At 38.6% G+C, this 17,797-nt stretch overlaps 4 protein-coding genes across 4 annotated transcripts; 1 reads left to right on the top strand and 3 right to left on the bottom strand.

The window, feature by feature from the left end:
* Positions 1-54: 54 nt before the first annotated feature.
* Positions 55-5,457, top strand: MONOS_7878 (putative Myotubularin-related protein 7; the record flags this gene model as incomplete). The annotated part of the gene is made up of 5 exons (XM_067878238.1): positions 55-61; positions 152-446; positions 508-3,444; positions 3,646-4,210; positions 4,361-5,457. The coding sequence occupies 5 exons, from the start codon at positions 55-57 to the stop codon at positions 5,075-5,077; spliced, it is 4,521 nt and encodes a 1,506-aa protein (XP_067731711.1). The 3' UTR covers positions 5,078-5,457.
* Positions 5,265-6,202, bottom strand: MONOS_7877 (uncharacterized protein). The gene is made up of 3 exons (XM_067878237.1): positions 6,124-6,202; positions 6,017-6,061; positions 5,265-5,955 (listed from the first exon to the last, which is right to left on the bottom strand). Exons 1-3 carry the CDS (start codon positions 6,190-6,192, stop codon positions 5,476-5,478), a joined length of 594 nt encoding a protein of 197 aa, XP_067731710.1. The 5' UTR covers positions 6,193-6,202; the 3' UTR covers positions 5,265-5,475.
* A 124-nt stretch (positions 6,203-6,326) lies between these two features.
* On the bottom strand, positions 6,327-10,535 carry MONOS_7876 (putative Dual specificity protein phosphatase CDC14A; the record flags this gene model as incomplete). Its single annotated transcript, XM_067878236.1, has 8 exons — positions 6,327-6,509; positions 6,577-6,621; positions 6,688-6,774; positions 6,920-6,923; positions 7,032-9,798; positions 9,900-10,183; positions 10,242-10,408; positions 10,493-10,535. 4 exons carry the CDS (start codon positions 10,533-10,535, stop codon positions 7,038-7,040), a joined length of 3,255 nt encoding a protein of 1,084 aa, XP_067731709.1. The 3' UTR covers positions 6,327-6,509; positions 6,577-6,621; positions 6,688-6,774; positions 6,920-6,923; positions 7,032-7,037.
* A 211-nt stretch (positions 10,536-10,746) lies between these two features.
* Positions 10,747-17,284, bottom strand: MONOS_7875 (uncharacterized protein). Its single transcript, XM_067878235.1, has 10 exons — positions 16,816-17,284; positions 16,681-16,759; positions 16,563-16,630; positions 16,312-16,484; positions 15,984-16,263; positions 15,678-15,849; positions 15,310-15,502; positions 15,002-15,128; positions 14,264-14,852; positions 10,747-14,015 (listed from the first exon to the last, which is right to left on the bottom strand). Exons 1-10 carry the CDS (start codon positions 16,933-16,935, stop codon positions 11,629-11,631), a joined length of 4,188 nt encoding a protein of 1,395 aa, XP_067731708.1. The 5' UTR covers positions 16,936-17,284; the 3' UTR covers positions 10,747-11,628.
* Between the last annotated feature and the right edge of the window lie 513 nt (positions 17,285-17,797).

Genomic DNA, 17,797 nt, shown 5'->3' with positions numbered 1-17,797 from the left:
TCATAAAAAACTAACGAACCTCGCTTTTAAATCCTGTTGTCCGAACACCATTAAATGACAGGTTAAATTATTCTTATTTATATTTTTTGAAGTCGATTCAATTTAATTAATTTTGATTTTCTCCGATTTTCTGTCCAACTGTGTAAAATAGAATCTTTGCTTTCGATGAAGCTTCTTCCTGGTGAATTTTGTGAGTACAGATATAAATTCAATAACATTGGATTTAATCACATTCGATTTCAAGGAACTTTGTGGATTACAAACTATCGACTTATTTTTTTCCCACTTAGCCCAATGAATCCAGCACCATCAGAATTTATACACCTCAAACTTTCTGTTCCTCTTATGTTAATTTCTCAACTTGAAAAAATCGGAAAATTAACCCCTTCACAGCCCCCAGAAGGATATTACATAAAAATAACCTGTAAAGATCAACGAACTTTGAGGTATGTTTCAAAATTATTTCTTTTTTTCCATACCCATATAATTGGCTTGATTTTACTGAAGAATTTTTACTGAAATGAAGGCTGGAGTTCGAAAGTTTTTGTTTCTGTCATTGAAATCTTTTGCTTTTCCGATTACTTCGTCCGGACAACCGTTCCTTTTCGCTTTTGAATATCACAGCTTCACAGATGGAAGTAGTCATTCATTACCACGTCCAAATGCAAAACTTTGTGATTCTAATCAAATTAAAAAAGATTCTTCACAGAATAACTCAAACAATTGCGTTGAATCTCCTATTTCAAAAGAAAAAGAACTTACAAATACTTCAGGAGCAACTGAAAATTCGAATGATTCGCAAGGTTCAACAAATGATATTAAAAAGTTGCCACAAGATGAAGAAAATTCTTCTGAGATCGAGAAACAGCCAACAATTACTTCATCTATTCTGAATTCAGCAACACCAAACACAAAGCCATCATCAGATGATCAAAAAGACAAGACATCTTCAATTAATTCACCTGAACACTCGTCTTCTCCTCCATCTCCTTCCTCTCTACCCTCCACCCCCTCCACCCCGCCTCCTTCTTCCTCCTCCCCTATTCTTCCATCTGATCAACCCAAATCCTCCGTCGTCACAGCCACATCTTCAGTCAACTCTGTTGAGCCCACACTCTCCACACCTCCAACAGGTTCTCCCCACGTGCCCCATAGCCGGATGCTCTCTTATGCTGCACAGGGCTCTCTTTGCCCAATCTCTGCCTTTGAAGACGACTGGAGGCAGTTCAACATGCTGGAGGAGTACGAGCGGATGGGGGTGCAGATTCCACAGCACTTGCAATATCCTCATCTGTTTGGCGCATCACATCTGTCATATTCATCATCATCATCTTCTTCTTCTTCTTTCTCTTCTTCCTCCTCCTCTTCCTCCTCTTCCTCTTCCTCTCCTTCCTCCTCTTCCTCTCCATCCACCCTCAACCACACACAAGCCGCTGCTGACTGGCGCCTCACAGAGCTCAACAGCGACTACACCCTCTGCTCTACCTACCCTCGCTTCCTGTGTGTCCCCTCGTCCATCACCGACGAGCAGCTGAAGCGCATCGCCAAGTTCCGCTCGCGTTCTCGGCTGCCTGTCTTGGCCTTCCTCCACTCCAACGGGATCGCCGTCACCCGCTCGTCGCAGCCGATGACGGGGATATTTGCAGCGAAGAGCATCGAAGACGATGCGATCTTGAGGGCGATTGCAGACACAGGCAGCATCGACCCAGAAGTGCAGAGCATCCTGATGAAGGCGAAGGAGATGGCGGAGATGAAGAAGAGGAAGGAGATGGACTGCAAGAGAGAGGAGGAAGGAGGAGGGGAAAGAGGAAAGGAGACACATGATACGGAGAAACAGAAGGAAGAAGAGCAAATTGGAGGAGGAGGAGGAGGAGGAGGAGGAGGAGAGGACGAAGAAGAAGAGGACGAGGAAATAGAAGATGATGACGATGAGTGGGAAGAAGAGGAAGACGGAGATGAATGGGAAGCTGTTGAAGACGATGAGATAAAAGACACTGAAAAGAAGACAGAGGCAGATACACATAGCTCAAACACAAAAGAACAAGAAAAGGAAGAGGCAGGCGTTTCATCAAATGATGCTGATGATCAAGATGTGCCTGAACCATTGAAGATAAGTGAAAACATTACAAATCAACTTGACTCAACTGCAAAAGAGGATGAAGCCGATGATCAGAAATCATCTGAAAGCAGTTCTTCATCTGGAAAATCGAACAAGGACGATCACAGCAATGAAACATCATCAGTTGAGGAAATAAAACCAACATCGGAAGCAACAGTGCATCCAGCTGGGGATTCCCATACAGAAGCATCACTTTCCCACTCTTGTGGCACTTCTCCATCAAATAGAGCAGATTGCGTTGGCGATCAATCTCCCTGCAATTCTATCAAATCTCTTCCTCCTTATGCTTCTTCTTCTTCCTCTTCTTCTTCTGCCACACAAGCTGCTATGTCTTCTCCACTCACATCAAAATCTATTCCCAGTTCTCAACCTTCTTCTTCTTCTTCTTCTTCTTCCTCTCAATCTGATCCTCAAACTCCCACCAGCAAGTCTTCTCGCTCACAAACACCCCCTCCTTCCTCCTCTTCTTCTCCCTCGCCGTCTGGCCACTTCAGCTTCCTCTCGTTCTTCTCTGGGATGAAATGGAGCAAACAGCCACAAAACAGCAGCGAGCCAAAAACACAGCAAAACAAAACGACTTCACCAAAATCGTCTTCTCTTTCGTTGGCGTCGGGAAATGACGACAGTTCAGCCACGCCTGCAAAGAATGTGAAGTCAAAGAGACCGCCCAGCTGGATTCCAGCTATCACTCACACACAGCAGGCTTCTGTGTATTCATCACATTCTGTTGATGATTCATCTTCATATTCTTCTTCTTCTTCTTCTTCTTCTTCTTCTTCTTCTTCTTCTTCCTCCTCCTCTTCTTCTTCTCCATTTTCTTCATCAAGTCAAAACTCGTCTGATCCAAATGGAAGCTATGCAGGATCCAACGAAGACAACATTCACACCAGTAAAAATCCAAATGCCAAGTCCTCTTCTCCCACATCCTCTTCAGCTGCAAACTCCACTTCTCCTGCTTCATCTGGCAGTCCCATTGGAAGCAGTAACAGCAGCAGCAACAGCAGCACAAACAATAACAGTGCCAATAACAACAATATTAATAACTCTTCCAATTCTAATAACTCCAATGGCAACACCAACAGCAAAGAGCATCCTTCAGAACCGCCCTCTGTCCGCCTGCACATCGCTGATGCCCGCCCCTTCATTGCAGCCTTTGGCAACTCTCTTCTGAGTGGGGGATTTGAGAAAGCAAAGCAGATGCCGTATGCTTCGTTTGAGTTCCTTGGCATAGGGAATATCCATGCAATGAGAGACAGCCTCGCAAAACTGGCTGATGTGTGCAGCGCTGCGCTGGATCCAGAGAGCCAGCCACAGATGTGGGAAAAGTGTGTTGAGATAATTGCTTTAGATGAGTTTATTTTATTTATTTATTTATTTATTCTATTTAATTTTATTCACTCATAAAATTTACGAATTGGTTTTTATTTTTATTTTTATTTTTATTTTTATTTTTATTATTTTTATTTTTTTAAATATGTTTTTATTTCAATAAACCTCCCCTCACCCCAACTCCCCCTCATCTCCAGTTTCGAGTCCTCCGTCCTCTCCTCCGGCTGGCACCTGCATCTCTCCCGCATCCTCTCCTCGGCCAAGTCGCTCTGCCGGCTGATTGTCGTTGAGCGCAAGAACGTCCTTATCCACTGCACCGACGGCTGGGACCGCACACCCGCCCTTGTTTCTTTGGCTGCCCTGCTTCTTTCCCCTTTCTACCGCACCATCAGTGGCTTTGTTGTTCTGATTGAGCGCGACTGGATCTCCTTCGGACACCGCTTTGCCCTGCGCACAGGAGCAAAATACGGCAAAAACAAAGACCTCGACAGGAAGTCGATCTCACCCACGTTTTTCCAGTTTCTTGACTGCGTCTACCAGATTGTGATGCAGTTTCCGATGGCGTTTGAGTTCAATGAGAAGTTTCTGAACACCATTGCGAAGCATCTCTTCTCCTGCCGCTTCGGCAACTTTCTGTGCGACAGCGAGAAAGAAAGGGAAGAAAGGCAGATTATCAAGGAAACGCATTCATTATGGAAGCACGTGCTTAACCAGAGCAGAAAACCGAAGTATCTGAATACATTCTACCAGCAGTTTGATGCGGTTTGTAAGATGTTCTTTGTTTGAAAGCAACATTTGACGGTTTTCTATTGTTTTTCTTTTCCTTTCTTTCTTTTTTTATTGAATTATTAAATGTTTATATTTTGGAATGTTTATCCCATAATTTCATTCACCATTACTTGCAATCAACAGATTCTGACACCAGACACAGATGTCCTTCATCTGTGGCCTCGCCATTTTCCTCACCACATCAAGTTCTTCCAGCCCCATTTCGTGTCCACCAACCACACGACATCTTCTCCTGAGCCACTTTCACTCACATCTGATGTTTCTTATGGGAATCCTGCTGATCTTTCAATAGACAAGCCAATGAATGGATCATCTTCTGATAGCTCAGGTGATTTAAATACAGAAAATAAGCAATGCTCACAGAATTCTTCATCAAAAGCCGATTCTGATTCAACTTTGCTTTCAGAGTCTCAAAGCAGAAGCGCTCAATCAACTCCAACTCCCACTCCTCCTCCTCCATTCGCACAATATGATGCTAAAGACGGTGAGTCATCGCTTAGTCAATCACTTTCTTCTTCTTCTTCTTCTCATTCGTCTTCTTCTCTTTCATCATCATCTCATGTGACAGCGAAAGATGCCAAAGATAAGGAGAATGCAATGAATCAGCCACCAACCCCACTTCACAATGTTTCGCCTGACAACACTTCACAACAATCTCTTTCTTCCACATCTCCTCTTCCTTCATCATCATCATCTTCCTCCTCCTCCTCCTCCTCTTCTTCTTCTTCTTCTTCTTCAACCGGATTAACTCTTTTCTATCCCATTGATTTTTCTGCAGTTTCCTCAAATTTCAATTGGATCCCACATCAAAAAGGCAGTTCTGGCAAATCGCCTCTTTGAAACGTGGTTAATTTTATGATGGGTCTATTTACATGGAAAAAAGTAGAAGTCATGAGTGATTTTGTTTATTAATTTGCAATTAATTTCAAATGTTTTTATTTACCAAAAGAAAATTGGGCTTATAGTTTATATGTCTTTATTTTATTTTTATTTTTTTATTTGATATTCATTTTTTGAGCGGTTTTCTATAACCTTATATATTATGCTCTTTATTAAGTGCTATTGATGCGCTTTTATTTTTCATTAGCTATGTATTGTTCTTTTGGGCTTGAACAATAATCTTTGCTTTTTTTTATTGAATGATATTCTTCTTTCTAATGTGTTTTTAAATCCTGCGTTTAAGGGAGAATATAAATAGCTGCTAATCAGCAAAGAATAAAGGAGAAATTCTTATTTTTTTATTGACCCGGCCTTTTTGTTACGCCTCTTCCTTTGAAAAATGAAGTGGATGATGTTTCTGATGGATGAGGCGATGAAATACTTGTTGAATACGATGTCTGTGCTGCTGGAGGAGGAGTTCTCTTCTGAATCGTTGGGGACGATGGAAAACTTTGTGACACCTGGTTTTGTTTGGCTTTTTGTTGTGGTTGCTTTGCAGCGGTCTGTTGAACTGTCTTTTTTGAAGAGTTTGAACTTTCCTTCAAATCATCTTTTTCATTACTTATTTTTTCCGAATCTTCTTCAATATCTTTCATAAATTGAGCTGGAAAAAATGACTCCAATGTTCTTTCATATGTGCCAGTTTGCCGTGGTGCTGCATCTACGTTCGGATTTGCTGAGTGATGAATTATCTTTGTTTCAGATTCTTGTGAAGATAATGGAATAGAATGCTCTGCCAGTTGAATCCAGACTCCTGGAATATTTCTATTTTCAAGAGGCTATAAGTTCAAACATTTACAGAAACATTATAATTGCTTTTTATGTTTATTCTAATCACACTTCCAAAGAACTTATATCAAATTGAGTTTGATCATCTGTATTTACCTTTTAAAACGCAATAAAAGCAATTGCTTCAAAACGGAAAAAAATGGTTTTAAATTGCATGCCAGTATCCAATGCCCAAGAGTATGAGAGAAGCATGACAGTAAGATTAAAATACTTTTAACACTCAGCATATGCTTTTTTTTATACAAATCGCATCAAAACGATCCATATTTCAAACAAATATAATATGTTGCTGTGCATTTCAATATACGCAAAGGCCTTACTTATTTATTGGAAATGCATGAAAAGAATAAATTGACGATGAAAAAATGGTTCATTTTTTTCACAATCTCTCTTATCAATATTTGACATGATTTCAAAATCGGTGCAGTAAACTCAGAATTAAAGATGAACAGTCAAGTGAATGACATGTATTATTTCCCGATATATTGCAAGTTAAACACGCATTTGGCTTAGTGAAGCATTGATCGAACAACGTCAATAAGAGCTGTTATATAAAATTAACAAGTCAAAATAATAAAGCTTTTTATAAAAATAAAATAACAAAATCAAACCCGATCCTCCAACTACTACAAGGAAGAAAATAACAACAACAGGTCCTGATATTCATTAAAATATAGCAATTAAAATTCAATATTTAAATTCCGAGAAATCATGAGACACACCAACTGACAACCCTCCATTCTTCTTCTTCTTCTTTTCTGGATCAGCTTTTCCTTTTTTGCTAAATTGTTCGTTTTTTACTTTGATATCTCTCTTTGAAAGTCATTAATTAAAAATGACACGTAAATTTCATTTTCATCATAATAAATAAAATAATTTCATAGTTACATCAAAGACATTATATTTGTAAAAGAATATTATGAATAGATATTGAAAACAAAAATTTCGTCACACTTGGCTTGGCATTATTACAATTTATGGGTAATTTCCAAATCAATCATTCATTTAAAAAAATACATAGATCAAACATAACACATACATTTATATAATGAATGAATGAAAATACAATTAACTACGATCTAAATGGAAGCCTATTTGATGAAGTTAGTGGAGAAGATCTTCGAGATCTAGAATTTGGTGTAACAGATCTCGTAATATGAGCTGGTGAGTAAGGAGAAGGAGGAGTAGAAATCTGTCGATAAATTGTTTGAGGAATAGAAGATCCACGAGAAGCCCCAGGAGAGCGAGGAACCGAACCAGCAGCTTGCTTGTTCGAGGAAAGCCGTGAAGTCACTGAGAATCCAGAAGAACTTTTCGCACTGGGAGGAGTTGGAGGACGAGGCAAATGTCTGCCCTCTCTTTCTCTGCTGGTGCTCCGCTCACGCAACGGCTTTGTTCCCATTGTTCCCATTGCTCCTGTCATTCCTGTTATTCCTATAGCTCCAGTTGATCTTGATGTGCTCTGAGGAGAAGAGAGAGGGTTGTGCTGCCTGGCACTCACAGGCGGAGTGGATGGTCTGTTTCTGAGTGTGACATCTCTTGTGGGGGTGGGTGGGCGAGGGGAGGATGCGACAGAAGATGGAATGCTGGCATTGAAATTAGAATTGGAATTGGAATGAGAATTAGAAGTACTTGTATTCTTGTTCATATTCATTGATGTTGAAGAAGAAGAAGAAGAAGAAGTTGTTGTTGTTGTTGTTTGAGAACCCATCATCCTTCCTCTCAGCTGTTTGTACACTTCGCTTTTGGCTGAGCGCTCGCTGGATGTGCTGCGGTCGGTTCTGGCGCCTCTGGCAGAGAGAGACTCGAAGGGACGAGGAGGAGTGGATGAAGAAGAAGAAGAGGAAGAGGAAGAGGAAGAAGAAGAAGAAGAGGGTGTGATTGAAGAGGAAGAAGAGGGGGTGATTGAAGAAAGAGGCAAGGAAGAGATTTTTGTGGAAGAAGAAGATGGTGGTGGTGAAGATGATGGTGAAGATGATGATGAAGATGATGTGGGAGAAGAAGAAGAAGATGACGATGATGAAATAGAGCGAGCAGATAAAGGCGAAGATGTATTAGAAGAGATTGTTGAAGAGCGAGGAATGTTGAGTTGTGTCTTTGTTTGCAATGAAGGTCTTGAGTTTACAGAAGAAATTGGTACAGTATTAGCATTTGAAGAGGAAGAGGAAGAAGAAGAAGAAGAATTCAAAGAAGAAGAAGAAGAAGATGCTGTTATTGATGATAATGCAGAAGAAGAAGAAGAAGATGACGATGATTGGAGCTTCTGTTTCTGAATGGATGAAATGAGAGAGAGGGCAGGAAGTGACTGAGGTGTGGAAGGTGTTGGGGTGTAAATGTCAGACGAATGAGGAGGGATTCTATTGGAATTTGGAGTGGAATTAGAAGAAGAGGAAGAAGAAGAAGGTAATGAAGACGATGGTGATGAATTGGATGATGATTGAGGAATGGAGCGAATGTGTTGTGAAGTGGAAGAAGAAGAAGAAGAAGGAGAAGAACGAGCAGCAGGGGGAGGAGTGATTGAGCGGATGGAAAGTGATTTTGGAGGAGTTGACAGGAAAGTAGAATAAGCAGATGTGCGAGAACGAGAACGAGAAGAAGAAGAAGAATATGGTGAAGAAGAAGAAGATGATGATGATGAAGATGAATTGATTGCGGATCGGCTGTATGAAGGAGAGGAAATACGAGATGTGGAAGATGCTCTTCTGGTTGGTGTAGAATATGAAGAAGAAGAAGCCCTTGACAAAGAACGAGGGGTGATTGAGCCATTCGATGGAGATCTCTGTGAAGAAGAAGTGGAACGAGAAGTCAATCGAGAAGAAGAAGAAGAAGAAGAAGACATGGAAGATGTGGAACGAGCTGTGAGCGGGATTCGTGGAGTAGTTGGCCTTGAAGCAGAAGAAGGACGGTTAGAAGCAGCACGTGATGATAAATGTGAGGAGGAGGAGGAGGAAGAGGAAGAGAAGGATGATGATGATGTTATTCTCCCAGTCGAAACAGACCTTCCCTTTCTCGAAGTCAAAGAAACAGAAAACCCTCTCTTGATCGGTGCTGCCTGCGATGCCTGCGGAACCATCGCAGCCAGCTTCTTCCTCCTCTCCAGCCACGCCCGCTCAAACTCGATTTCTCTTCTCCGCTCTTTCTCCTTCTCTCTGCTGATTGCCATGTCCAGCTCCCCTCCTTTCTTCAGTTTGTGCTCCATTTCACACAAAAACCGCTGCTGCTCGCCCACAACAGAGCCCGGCCGGCAGATCCTGATCCACGCAATCGCTTCTCGTGCTGTGAAGTTCGCACTGCGCATCAAATGGCACCCAATCAGCGTCCCCGTGCGCCCCAGACCGGCTTTGCAGTGTACTGCCACTGCTCGCCCGAAGGTGCTGTTACTGTTATTGCTACCATTAATAGTGTTATTGACACCCGCCTCGCTATCATTTGCTGTTTTGCCTTTCTCGTCGCCTTCTGCCTTGTCTGCCCAGGAGGAGTCTTTTTTCCCCTCTTCTTTCCTGTCCAGACTCCCCATCTCCTGCTGCACCTCAATGATCGCCAGGAACCTGCACACAATCTGCTCTGAGGGAACAGACCCATCATCGAAATATAAGTCGAAGTGTCGGATTCCTGCGCGCGTGAAGAGCTCTCTGTCGTAAAGTTTGTTGTTCAGTCTGACCACTGCCTTCACTCCCCACTTAGTGAAGAGGGGTATATAAAACTCTGCACAGCGAGAAATACACCCAAAGGGAGTAATGATATCAGAATGTGTCGGAGAGCAAAAGGCAATTATCTTTTGTGGCACAATCCAGCTTATTTCTCCATTTTCCACTTTTTCATAGTATTCATATCTTATGTGAAAAGGTGCCAAATATTTTCATCAAAGAATGAGGGAAAAAACAATTTAAAAGGCAAGAATAAAAGAATAGGGAAAAAAAGATAACACTCATACGATTGAAAATCAAAAAATTGAAAATCAAAATATGAATTCTTTTTAGCTTTAAGTAATCCATGTAAACAATCCACGATTGATAGATCCATTGTTGAAGGGCCGGATGCTGCATCGCGAAAAAATGGTAAAGAAGAAGTTATTTTCGAAAACTTTAAAAATGCTTGCTCTGGAGTAAGTCCCATGTAAAGCACCATGTAAGAAGTCAACAGAAAAATTGAATTTGCTTTTTTATGTGATTCAGTGCTGCTGTAATACACAAACTTCGTTCCAGATGTTTCAGAATCCTTTTAGAGTATATTTTTGTTACAGTGTTATTATTTTTAAAAATAAACAATTTCAAACCTTCACTAATTGGTTAACTAAAACACAAAAACGATAAACACAAGACAAATTCAAAGGACCAAAGTCTGATGCATAAGGCCGATAAACAAGTTTTGAATCTGTTGTGAAATATTGCTCTCCTTCTTTGTATTCAGGGGTCGAAGAAAGGGCAACGTAATAAAGACTTTCTAATTGTTTTAAAAGGTATTCAATGACAAAAACATTTGTTTATTGGATGAAAAACACTTATCAAATTGCCATAAAAATCACACTTGGAATGACTTCTATTTCTTCCCAATTACGTTTCTTTGCCATAAAAAAACAAAATCGAAAGAAATACAATGCCTTTTGTTATGGTATCACGGCTGATCAACTTTTTTAGGTTTTTTATTTTGATAAATAATATGAAAAGAAATTGTTGAATGAATACTTTGATTTTATTTGCACACTGAATTGTTAATTCTTTCTTTTTAAACAATTTGCAAATAAAATGCGGATATTTTTGTAAATTTTTCAAAGAAATCAATTTCGTTGTTATTCACTTTATTCTAATAATTCTCGAAACACAAAAATTATATAAAGGAGTTAGAATTTTAATTTGAAATGAATAAAATCTTTTAAAACACAATTACTCGGCTGTTTTCAGAAAAACATCAAAGCACAATTCATCCAATTAAATCAAAAATCTGAATAACAATGATTGACAATTTTTTATAAGAACATTATAAAAAACGAAGATAGAAAATTAAGATTATAATACTATCCAAAGAGAAGCACGGGATAAACTTGAACTTCTAAATTCAAATGCTATGATGGAAAATGTTAGACAAATAAAAATTCTTCACATTTGAAACTCTAAAAAAGAAAAAAGAAAGAAAAGAAAAGAAAAGAAAAGAAAAAAGAAAATTTCGAAATAATATATAAATAATATATATTTATATTATTTAACGAAAAGAAAAGCATGATGAATAGATAATGCAAATAAACCAAAAATTAATTGGCACTCACTGTTTCATGAGTTTCCCAAAAGTTGAATAAACAAAATGAAAAAGCGACAAATAAAAAAAGAGAATAATAATTTTATCACTCATTTAAAACTTCTTGGTTGGTTGCTAGTAAAACTGAAAAAGGAAAGGAAAGGAAAGGAAAATAAATTTATTATCTAAAAATCAATGAAACTAAAAAACTGAACAAGTTCGCATTTGTCAAATCCGCAAATTCCTTTCAATGCAAACTTTATTTTATTTTCTTATGTTTTTAATTTGACTATTGCTTCACACATGAAAGATTAAGAATAACTGGATAAATACAAATGAAATTTCAATCGGAAAGAGAAAGAGGAAGAGAAAGAGAGAAAGAAAAATATCATCTTTTTATCTGAGTTTATTCATAACACTCAATACACTCTTCAATTCACAGGTGATCTATGCCCCATCTGCTCAGCCACATCATACCCAAACACATCCACTGGGATATTCTCTATGTTTTTGACACCTTCAATAAGATTTGTGGTTAGCGAAGAAGACAGCAGCGATTGAGCTGAAGAAAGTGCCTGCGAATCAAAAGAAGTGCAAACAGGTGTATGCAGCTGTGACTCAGCAGAGTCTGGTGATGAATTTGGGATTGTCTCTTTATTGCGCAATGGAGCGTTTTCTTCATCTTCTTCTTCCTCTTCAGCAGCAGAAGCAGTATCACGCGAAGGCGAGCTGTTTGATGAGGAAGAGGAAGAAAAAGATGGAGTGGGCAGATAAAACTGAGGTGTTGTTGAGGAAGAGAGGAAAGGTGCTGAAAGAAGAGATGAAGAAGAGGGGTTATTAGATTTAGTTGAGGAAGAAGATGATGAGGAAGAAGAAGAAGAAGAAGAAGAACTGGGAGAAAAGCGTAAAGATTCATTTTCTGTGGAATCTGCAGAGATTGTGATGTGTTGAGAAGTTAAAGGAATGCGAAAAGAAGAAGATGAAGTAGATGAAGAAGAGGAAGAAGAGGAAGAAGAGGAAGAGGAAGATGACGAAGAAGATTGCGAAAACTGATCATCATATTCATTTAACAGTTGTATTCCAGTTCCTGCTGCTAATTTAGAGAATTCATTATCTTGTTTATCTCCAACAGCATTTTCGTCTCTTTTTGATTCTCCTGACAAATTCATTGCAATCATCATCTTTGACACGCTGGCTTTCACTTTATTCTGCTCTTTGCGCTCCAAATAGATATTCCGCATATCTTTCACCCAGTCTTCGTTATCATCTTCTTCTTCTTCTTCTTTTTCTTTGATAGAATCTTCATCTTCATCTTCATCTTCATCAGCAACACTTTCAGTTGTTTTATTTGACTTTTCTGCAATTGATTTCATTTTATCATTGCCATTTTCATCGTTTTCTTGCTTCTTCTCTTTCTTTTCATTAACATTCATTTTATCATCACTTTCTTTCTCAGATGTCATCATAACCCCATCATTTGTCGTTGCTTCAGAATTCGATGAAATAACATTAGCTCCATCTTCACCAGAATTTTTATTTAACTTTATTGACTCATCTTTCCTTTCTCCTTCTCCTTCTCCTTCTCCTTTCTCTTTATTCCTCCTCATCCTCCTCTCCATCCTCTCCTTCCTCCTCCTCTCCCTCTCCTCCTTCTTCTCCTTCATCTTCTGCTCCATCTCTGCTGCCCTTTCTATCTCCTTCTGCAGCGACTGCTCCATCTTCTCGTTCCACTCTTTGCTGTTAAAAGAAGGTATCATCTGCACTTTCTTCTTCGGCAGCCGTGGAAACGGCGCCTCTTTCGCCCAGAACGAATAGAAGGAGAACTCGATGGGAGGATTGCAGTTGATTAGTCGCTCTCCTTCTTCTCCTTCTCCTTCTGCACCTTCTTTTGTTCCTTCTTTTGTTCCTTTCCCTTCTTGCTTTGCAAAATCTGAGTTTCCATTCTTCTCTTTATTCTCCATTTCATTATTGTTCCTTTCTTTGCCAATGTCAGCTTCACTCAAATCAGTCGAAGAAGCCAAAGATCTGAAATTCCCTTGTTCTTCTGATAATTTTGCCTGTGCTTCTTCATTACTCTTTCCTTCACTCATAGCAGGAAGATCTTTAGCCTCAGCATCAGCATCTTTCGTTTCGCCTTCTTTTGCCACTGTTTGCGTCACAGTCGGAACTCCACCTTTATCATCATCAGCTTTCAAACGGTTGCCATTTCCTTCTCTTTCCCTTCCTTCCATTTCCATCTCCTCCTCAAACCCTCCTCCTTCTTCTCCTCCTCCTCCTCTCCTTCTTCCTCTTCTCTCCCCTCTCTTTCTGAAGTCCCTCTCCATCATCTCCTTCCACCTCGCCTGCATCTGACGCACCTCTTCCTCCCTTTCCGGATGCGACATCCCATCCCACTGCACGGGCTGTGCATACATCGGGTGATCATGCAAATAGCACGTCAGCACTCCATCCAGCTTCGAAAAGGGCATCCCATCTGTCTCGTCTATGTCGTCGTTCGTGTGCACCTCTCTCTTGTTGATGAAGCCGTCTTTGCAACCTCTGATGAGCCGCTTCCCCAGGCGGTAGATGAGCATCACGCCGTACGCCCCGCCCATCACGAAGCCGTTCAGATACGCCATCGACGACTCCTCCACGGCGATGTTGTTGATGTAGATGGTGAACACGTTGCACAGGATCATCGTCAGGCAGTGCAGGTGGAAGCCCAGGCGGATGTTCTCGACGACTGAAGAGATCACGTCGTGGGTGTATGACGCAGGCACTTTGTAGTAGGAGATCAGGTTCCACTTGTCCACGAAGTACTGCAGGATGAAGTAGATAGCTGGTGAGAATAAGAAACAATGTGAATGATAGTTATTTTGTGGAGAGGGAGGAAAAAATTTAGAAAATTAGAAAGAAGTTTCAATTAAAAGAAGTCAAATATTGAAAAAGATATTAAGAGAAAGAAATAAAGTGCATGAAAACATTCAAAAATAATCAATAATTCCTAAAAAAAAAAAAAAAAAAAAAAAAAAAAAAAAAAAATATGAATTTTTTCTTTCTTTCTTTCTTTCTTCAACAAAAACACACCCAGCACAGGGCATATGACCGGCATGAACGACGACACCATCAGCCCCGACAGCACCGTCTTGACGAAATGTGCCATTCTAATTTCGAGTGGCCATTCCGGCGGCTCGTATCCGATATTCACCTCGTGCTGGTGGAGATGGGTGGAGAACAGGAAATACGGCAGTCTCATCAACCTGTCCACAATCTGTGTGCCCTGCAGCAATGACACTTTGATCACATCCACAGCAATGTTTGAGACAAGCCCTGTGCCAACCTCGACAAACCACTCATACGACATGTAATATGCGGTTTCCGTGGCAGGGTCGCTTGGGTTGTACAGGACACGCTGTTGAGACACGGCAGAGATGAGGTATGTGATGAATGTTCCCAAGAGGAAGTCGGCAAACCAGATGCGGAAGACAGAGGAAGAGACAGCGACTGTTGACGTCATTGGCTTTGTGAAGGGGGTCAGCTTCTTCACCACCATGCAGATGATGGTGGAGAGGATGGTTACTATGAGAGACGAGCCCAGCGTGAGAATGGTGCTGTTGCTGGACTCTTTGAAGAGGTTGACTGCGTATGTGATGCCGGCACCCACAATTACAATAAGCTGGGTGTTTTGAAGATATACAGGGTTTATATTTTTAAAAATGAACGATAAAAATCGGAATGATTTTATTGTCAGAAAAATAAAATAAATAAAATAAAATAAAATATAATCGTCTTGACAACATAAATAAAAATTTCGAGTGTACACACCACTGAAATAGAGTCCATGAAGATAGTCCTCCATGTTCTGCTCTTTCGAGTGTATCCCAAATTGGAGAAGAGAATATCGTCCGGCTCGACAGCTGGCTTTACATGAATGATCTTTTCGTGTATGCGCCTGGAAGGAATTGTGAGTGTGTTTGAATTATTTGAATGAGTTGTGAAAAAAAGAGAGATATGCGAAGGGAAAAGAGAAAATAAACAAAGTGGGAAAAAAAAGGTGAATAAATAAGGTAAAATAAATAAATAAATAAATAGAATAAAATAAAATAAAAATAAAACCAATAACTTCAACACACATATTTTCCGGCAAATCGACATCAACTCCAAAACAGTTGACATCCAACTGCTTTGAAAACAGCACAGCGCAGTTTTTGGCGTCTTCTGCGAGGTCAAACAAGACAAGGGCAATTCCTGTTGTCTTCTTCTTGCTCGAGTCCTCCAGAGCCAGTCTTTCTTCAAACAGCTTATTTATCTGATTCTCAAAGTAGACTGTTGAATTAGGAAAAAAAGGAAAAAGAATAGAGAACATCAAAAAGGATTAAGCATAAATGTGAATCAAAAATGGACATGGTGGGAGAAAAGAAAGAAAGAAAGAAAGAAAATAAATAAAGCAACAAAGTCACTTATTCATAAAGAAAGATCACTGATTGCCAATTATTCACACTTTTATCCTTTTTCAATCCGAAGTATCGAAGAAGCTTTATGATAAAGTTGTCATCGTCATCGTTTGGGTCTGCGGGAATAGAAACCACTCGTTCTTGTTGGCTCAGCCAAAACGAGCTGAAACGCTGATATGAGCGTACGTTTGTTTCTTCAGGCCCAGAAAGAATGTGGTACTGATTAACAAGCAATTGCAAAACATGACAGGAAATGTGTTTTTAAAAAACGTTGTTGAAAACGCAAATAGTTGAAAACGTGAATGCAAAGTTTAATTAAATTATAAAAATTTTTGTTTATTTCCATTGCATACTTTCTGAAGAGCTTCATCTAATTTTTCTTGATTCTTTCCCCAATCTCTCACGTCGTATACAAGCAATACTGAATGAACCGATCCAAATTGACTAAAATGGGTCGCAACTTCCTTTGCATCATGAATATCCTTTGGGACTCCTTGCACAAGCAATCCATAATCCCCCACGGACATGACCTTGTTATCGGTATTAACTTTCACTTTGTTCAGGTCAGATTTCATTTTTGAAAATCCAACATAAAATATGATGCAAGACAAAAGCTCTGGAATAAGTGCAAAACTATATTAAATGTGAATTAACAAATGAAAGAAAATTAATTTCTCAAACTAAAATAACATAAGATGAGGATCGCCATCCCAACTTGCTTTAACTAGATTTCCCATAGAAATCCAAACAAAAAAGTTTGTAAAGCCACCTTCAAATTTTGTAAAGCAAGCATAAAGAATGCAAGAAGCAATGGCTGTAATGCTCATAAATGAAAAAATAATGGCCATGTATTTCTACAATCAATGCAAATGGTGCAATAAAAAAAAAATGCAATGCTATGTTAGCAAAATCAGAAAAATAGCATTATATACCATTAGTGCGAAATAAGACACCATTCCGACTCCAACTCCGAGTTGATCAATTGGAAGCTTCATTGCCTCTGATAATTTCATAACAATATTTAAATAACTCAAATTTTTTGATTCAGACCGAAAAAGCTTAAATTGGTGCGCTTTTTTTTCCGCAGTTGTCCAATAATACGCAAACTATTTGCATATTCAATAGCAATCTAAAATAAAGGATATTGTGTAATTTGCACTATGTGTTTATATGTACATTTTATACTTTCACTCTGTCTTTTGTGCCCATGTTCTTTAACAATAAATATGCCAAATAATTTTTACTATTAATTTGGAAACGGATAAAAATAAAATTTAAGGGTAATTTAAATTGTTCAATAATCATTTGAAAAATGAACAAAAAACGAAATTATTTTGCAGTGAAGATAATTAGCTTCAATTAATATTGAAAATTCATAAAACATCGAAATGCAAAGAAAACTTGATAATCCAAAAAATAAATATAAATCTTTTTTTCATTTCAGAATGATGTTTATAAAACGAAATCAAAAGAAATATATGTGCAGTTATGAAAAATTTGTAATAATCACAATCGATAATAAACTTCAGAATATTTTTTATCTTATCTTATCTTATCTTTTCTTTTCTTTTTCTTTTTCTTTTTCTTTTTCTTTTTCTTTTTCTTTTTTGCTGACAGCGATGAAAAAATAACAAGCAAAATACCAAAGGTTCAATTCTGTTATTTATGAAACTTTTTGATAAAATATTCCAAACAAAAAAATATGTCCAATAACTTTAATAACGTTTTTGGATCATTTGTTTATAAAAGATTTGACAAAAAGAAAAAAGCATTTCTTTTGAATTTAAATACAAAAAGAGTTGATTGAATTAGGTTCGAATTTCAAATGCAATCATTAAGAACTTGCATCATATTCAATTGAACAACGAATTATTATCTTTTCAATTAGTCAGAAACAAAATAGGGTGCATATTTTATCTTGACCTCAAAATTTTATCTCAACCCTGTTTTTTTGAAACTTTAATTTGCTTTTTTGATTTGTGAAAAGGCTAAAAGCAAAAACAAAATAAACAGACTTTCTGATATTTTTGTTTTTCAGAATTCTGTTAAAATTTTTTGAAATTATTGTGTTCAAAAAGACAATGAAAATTTTATATTCTTTTAGGACCCAGATCAAAAACTTGCTGGCTGTGAAGCGAATATTTCATGATGAACGTTTAAAGCCACA

The sequence above is a fragment of the Monocercomonoides exilis genome, assembly GCF_001643675.1.
Source record: "Monocercomonoides exilis strain PA203 chromosome Unknown scaffold11-1913109, whole genome shotgun sequence".
In the NCBI taxonomy this organism is placed as follows: Eukaryota; Preaxostyla; order Oxymonadida; family Polymastigidae; genus Monocercomonoides; species Monocercomonoides exilis.
Note: the sequence above shows the minus strand (reverse complement) of the source record. Positions and strands in the feature narration are given on the sequence as shown.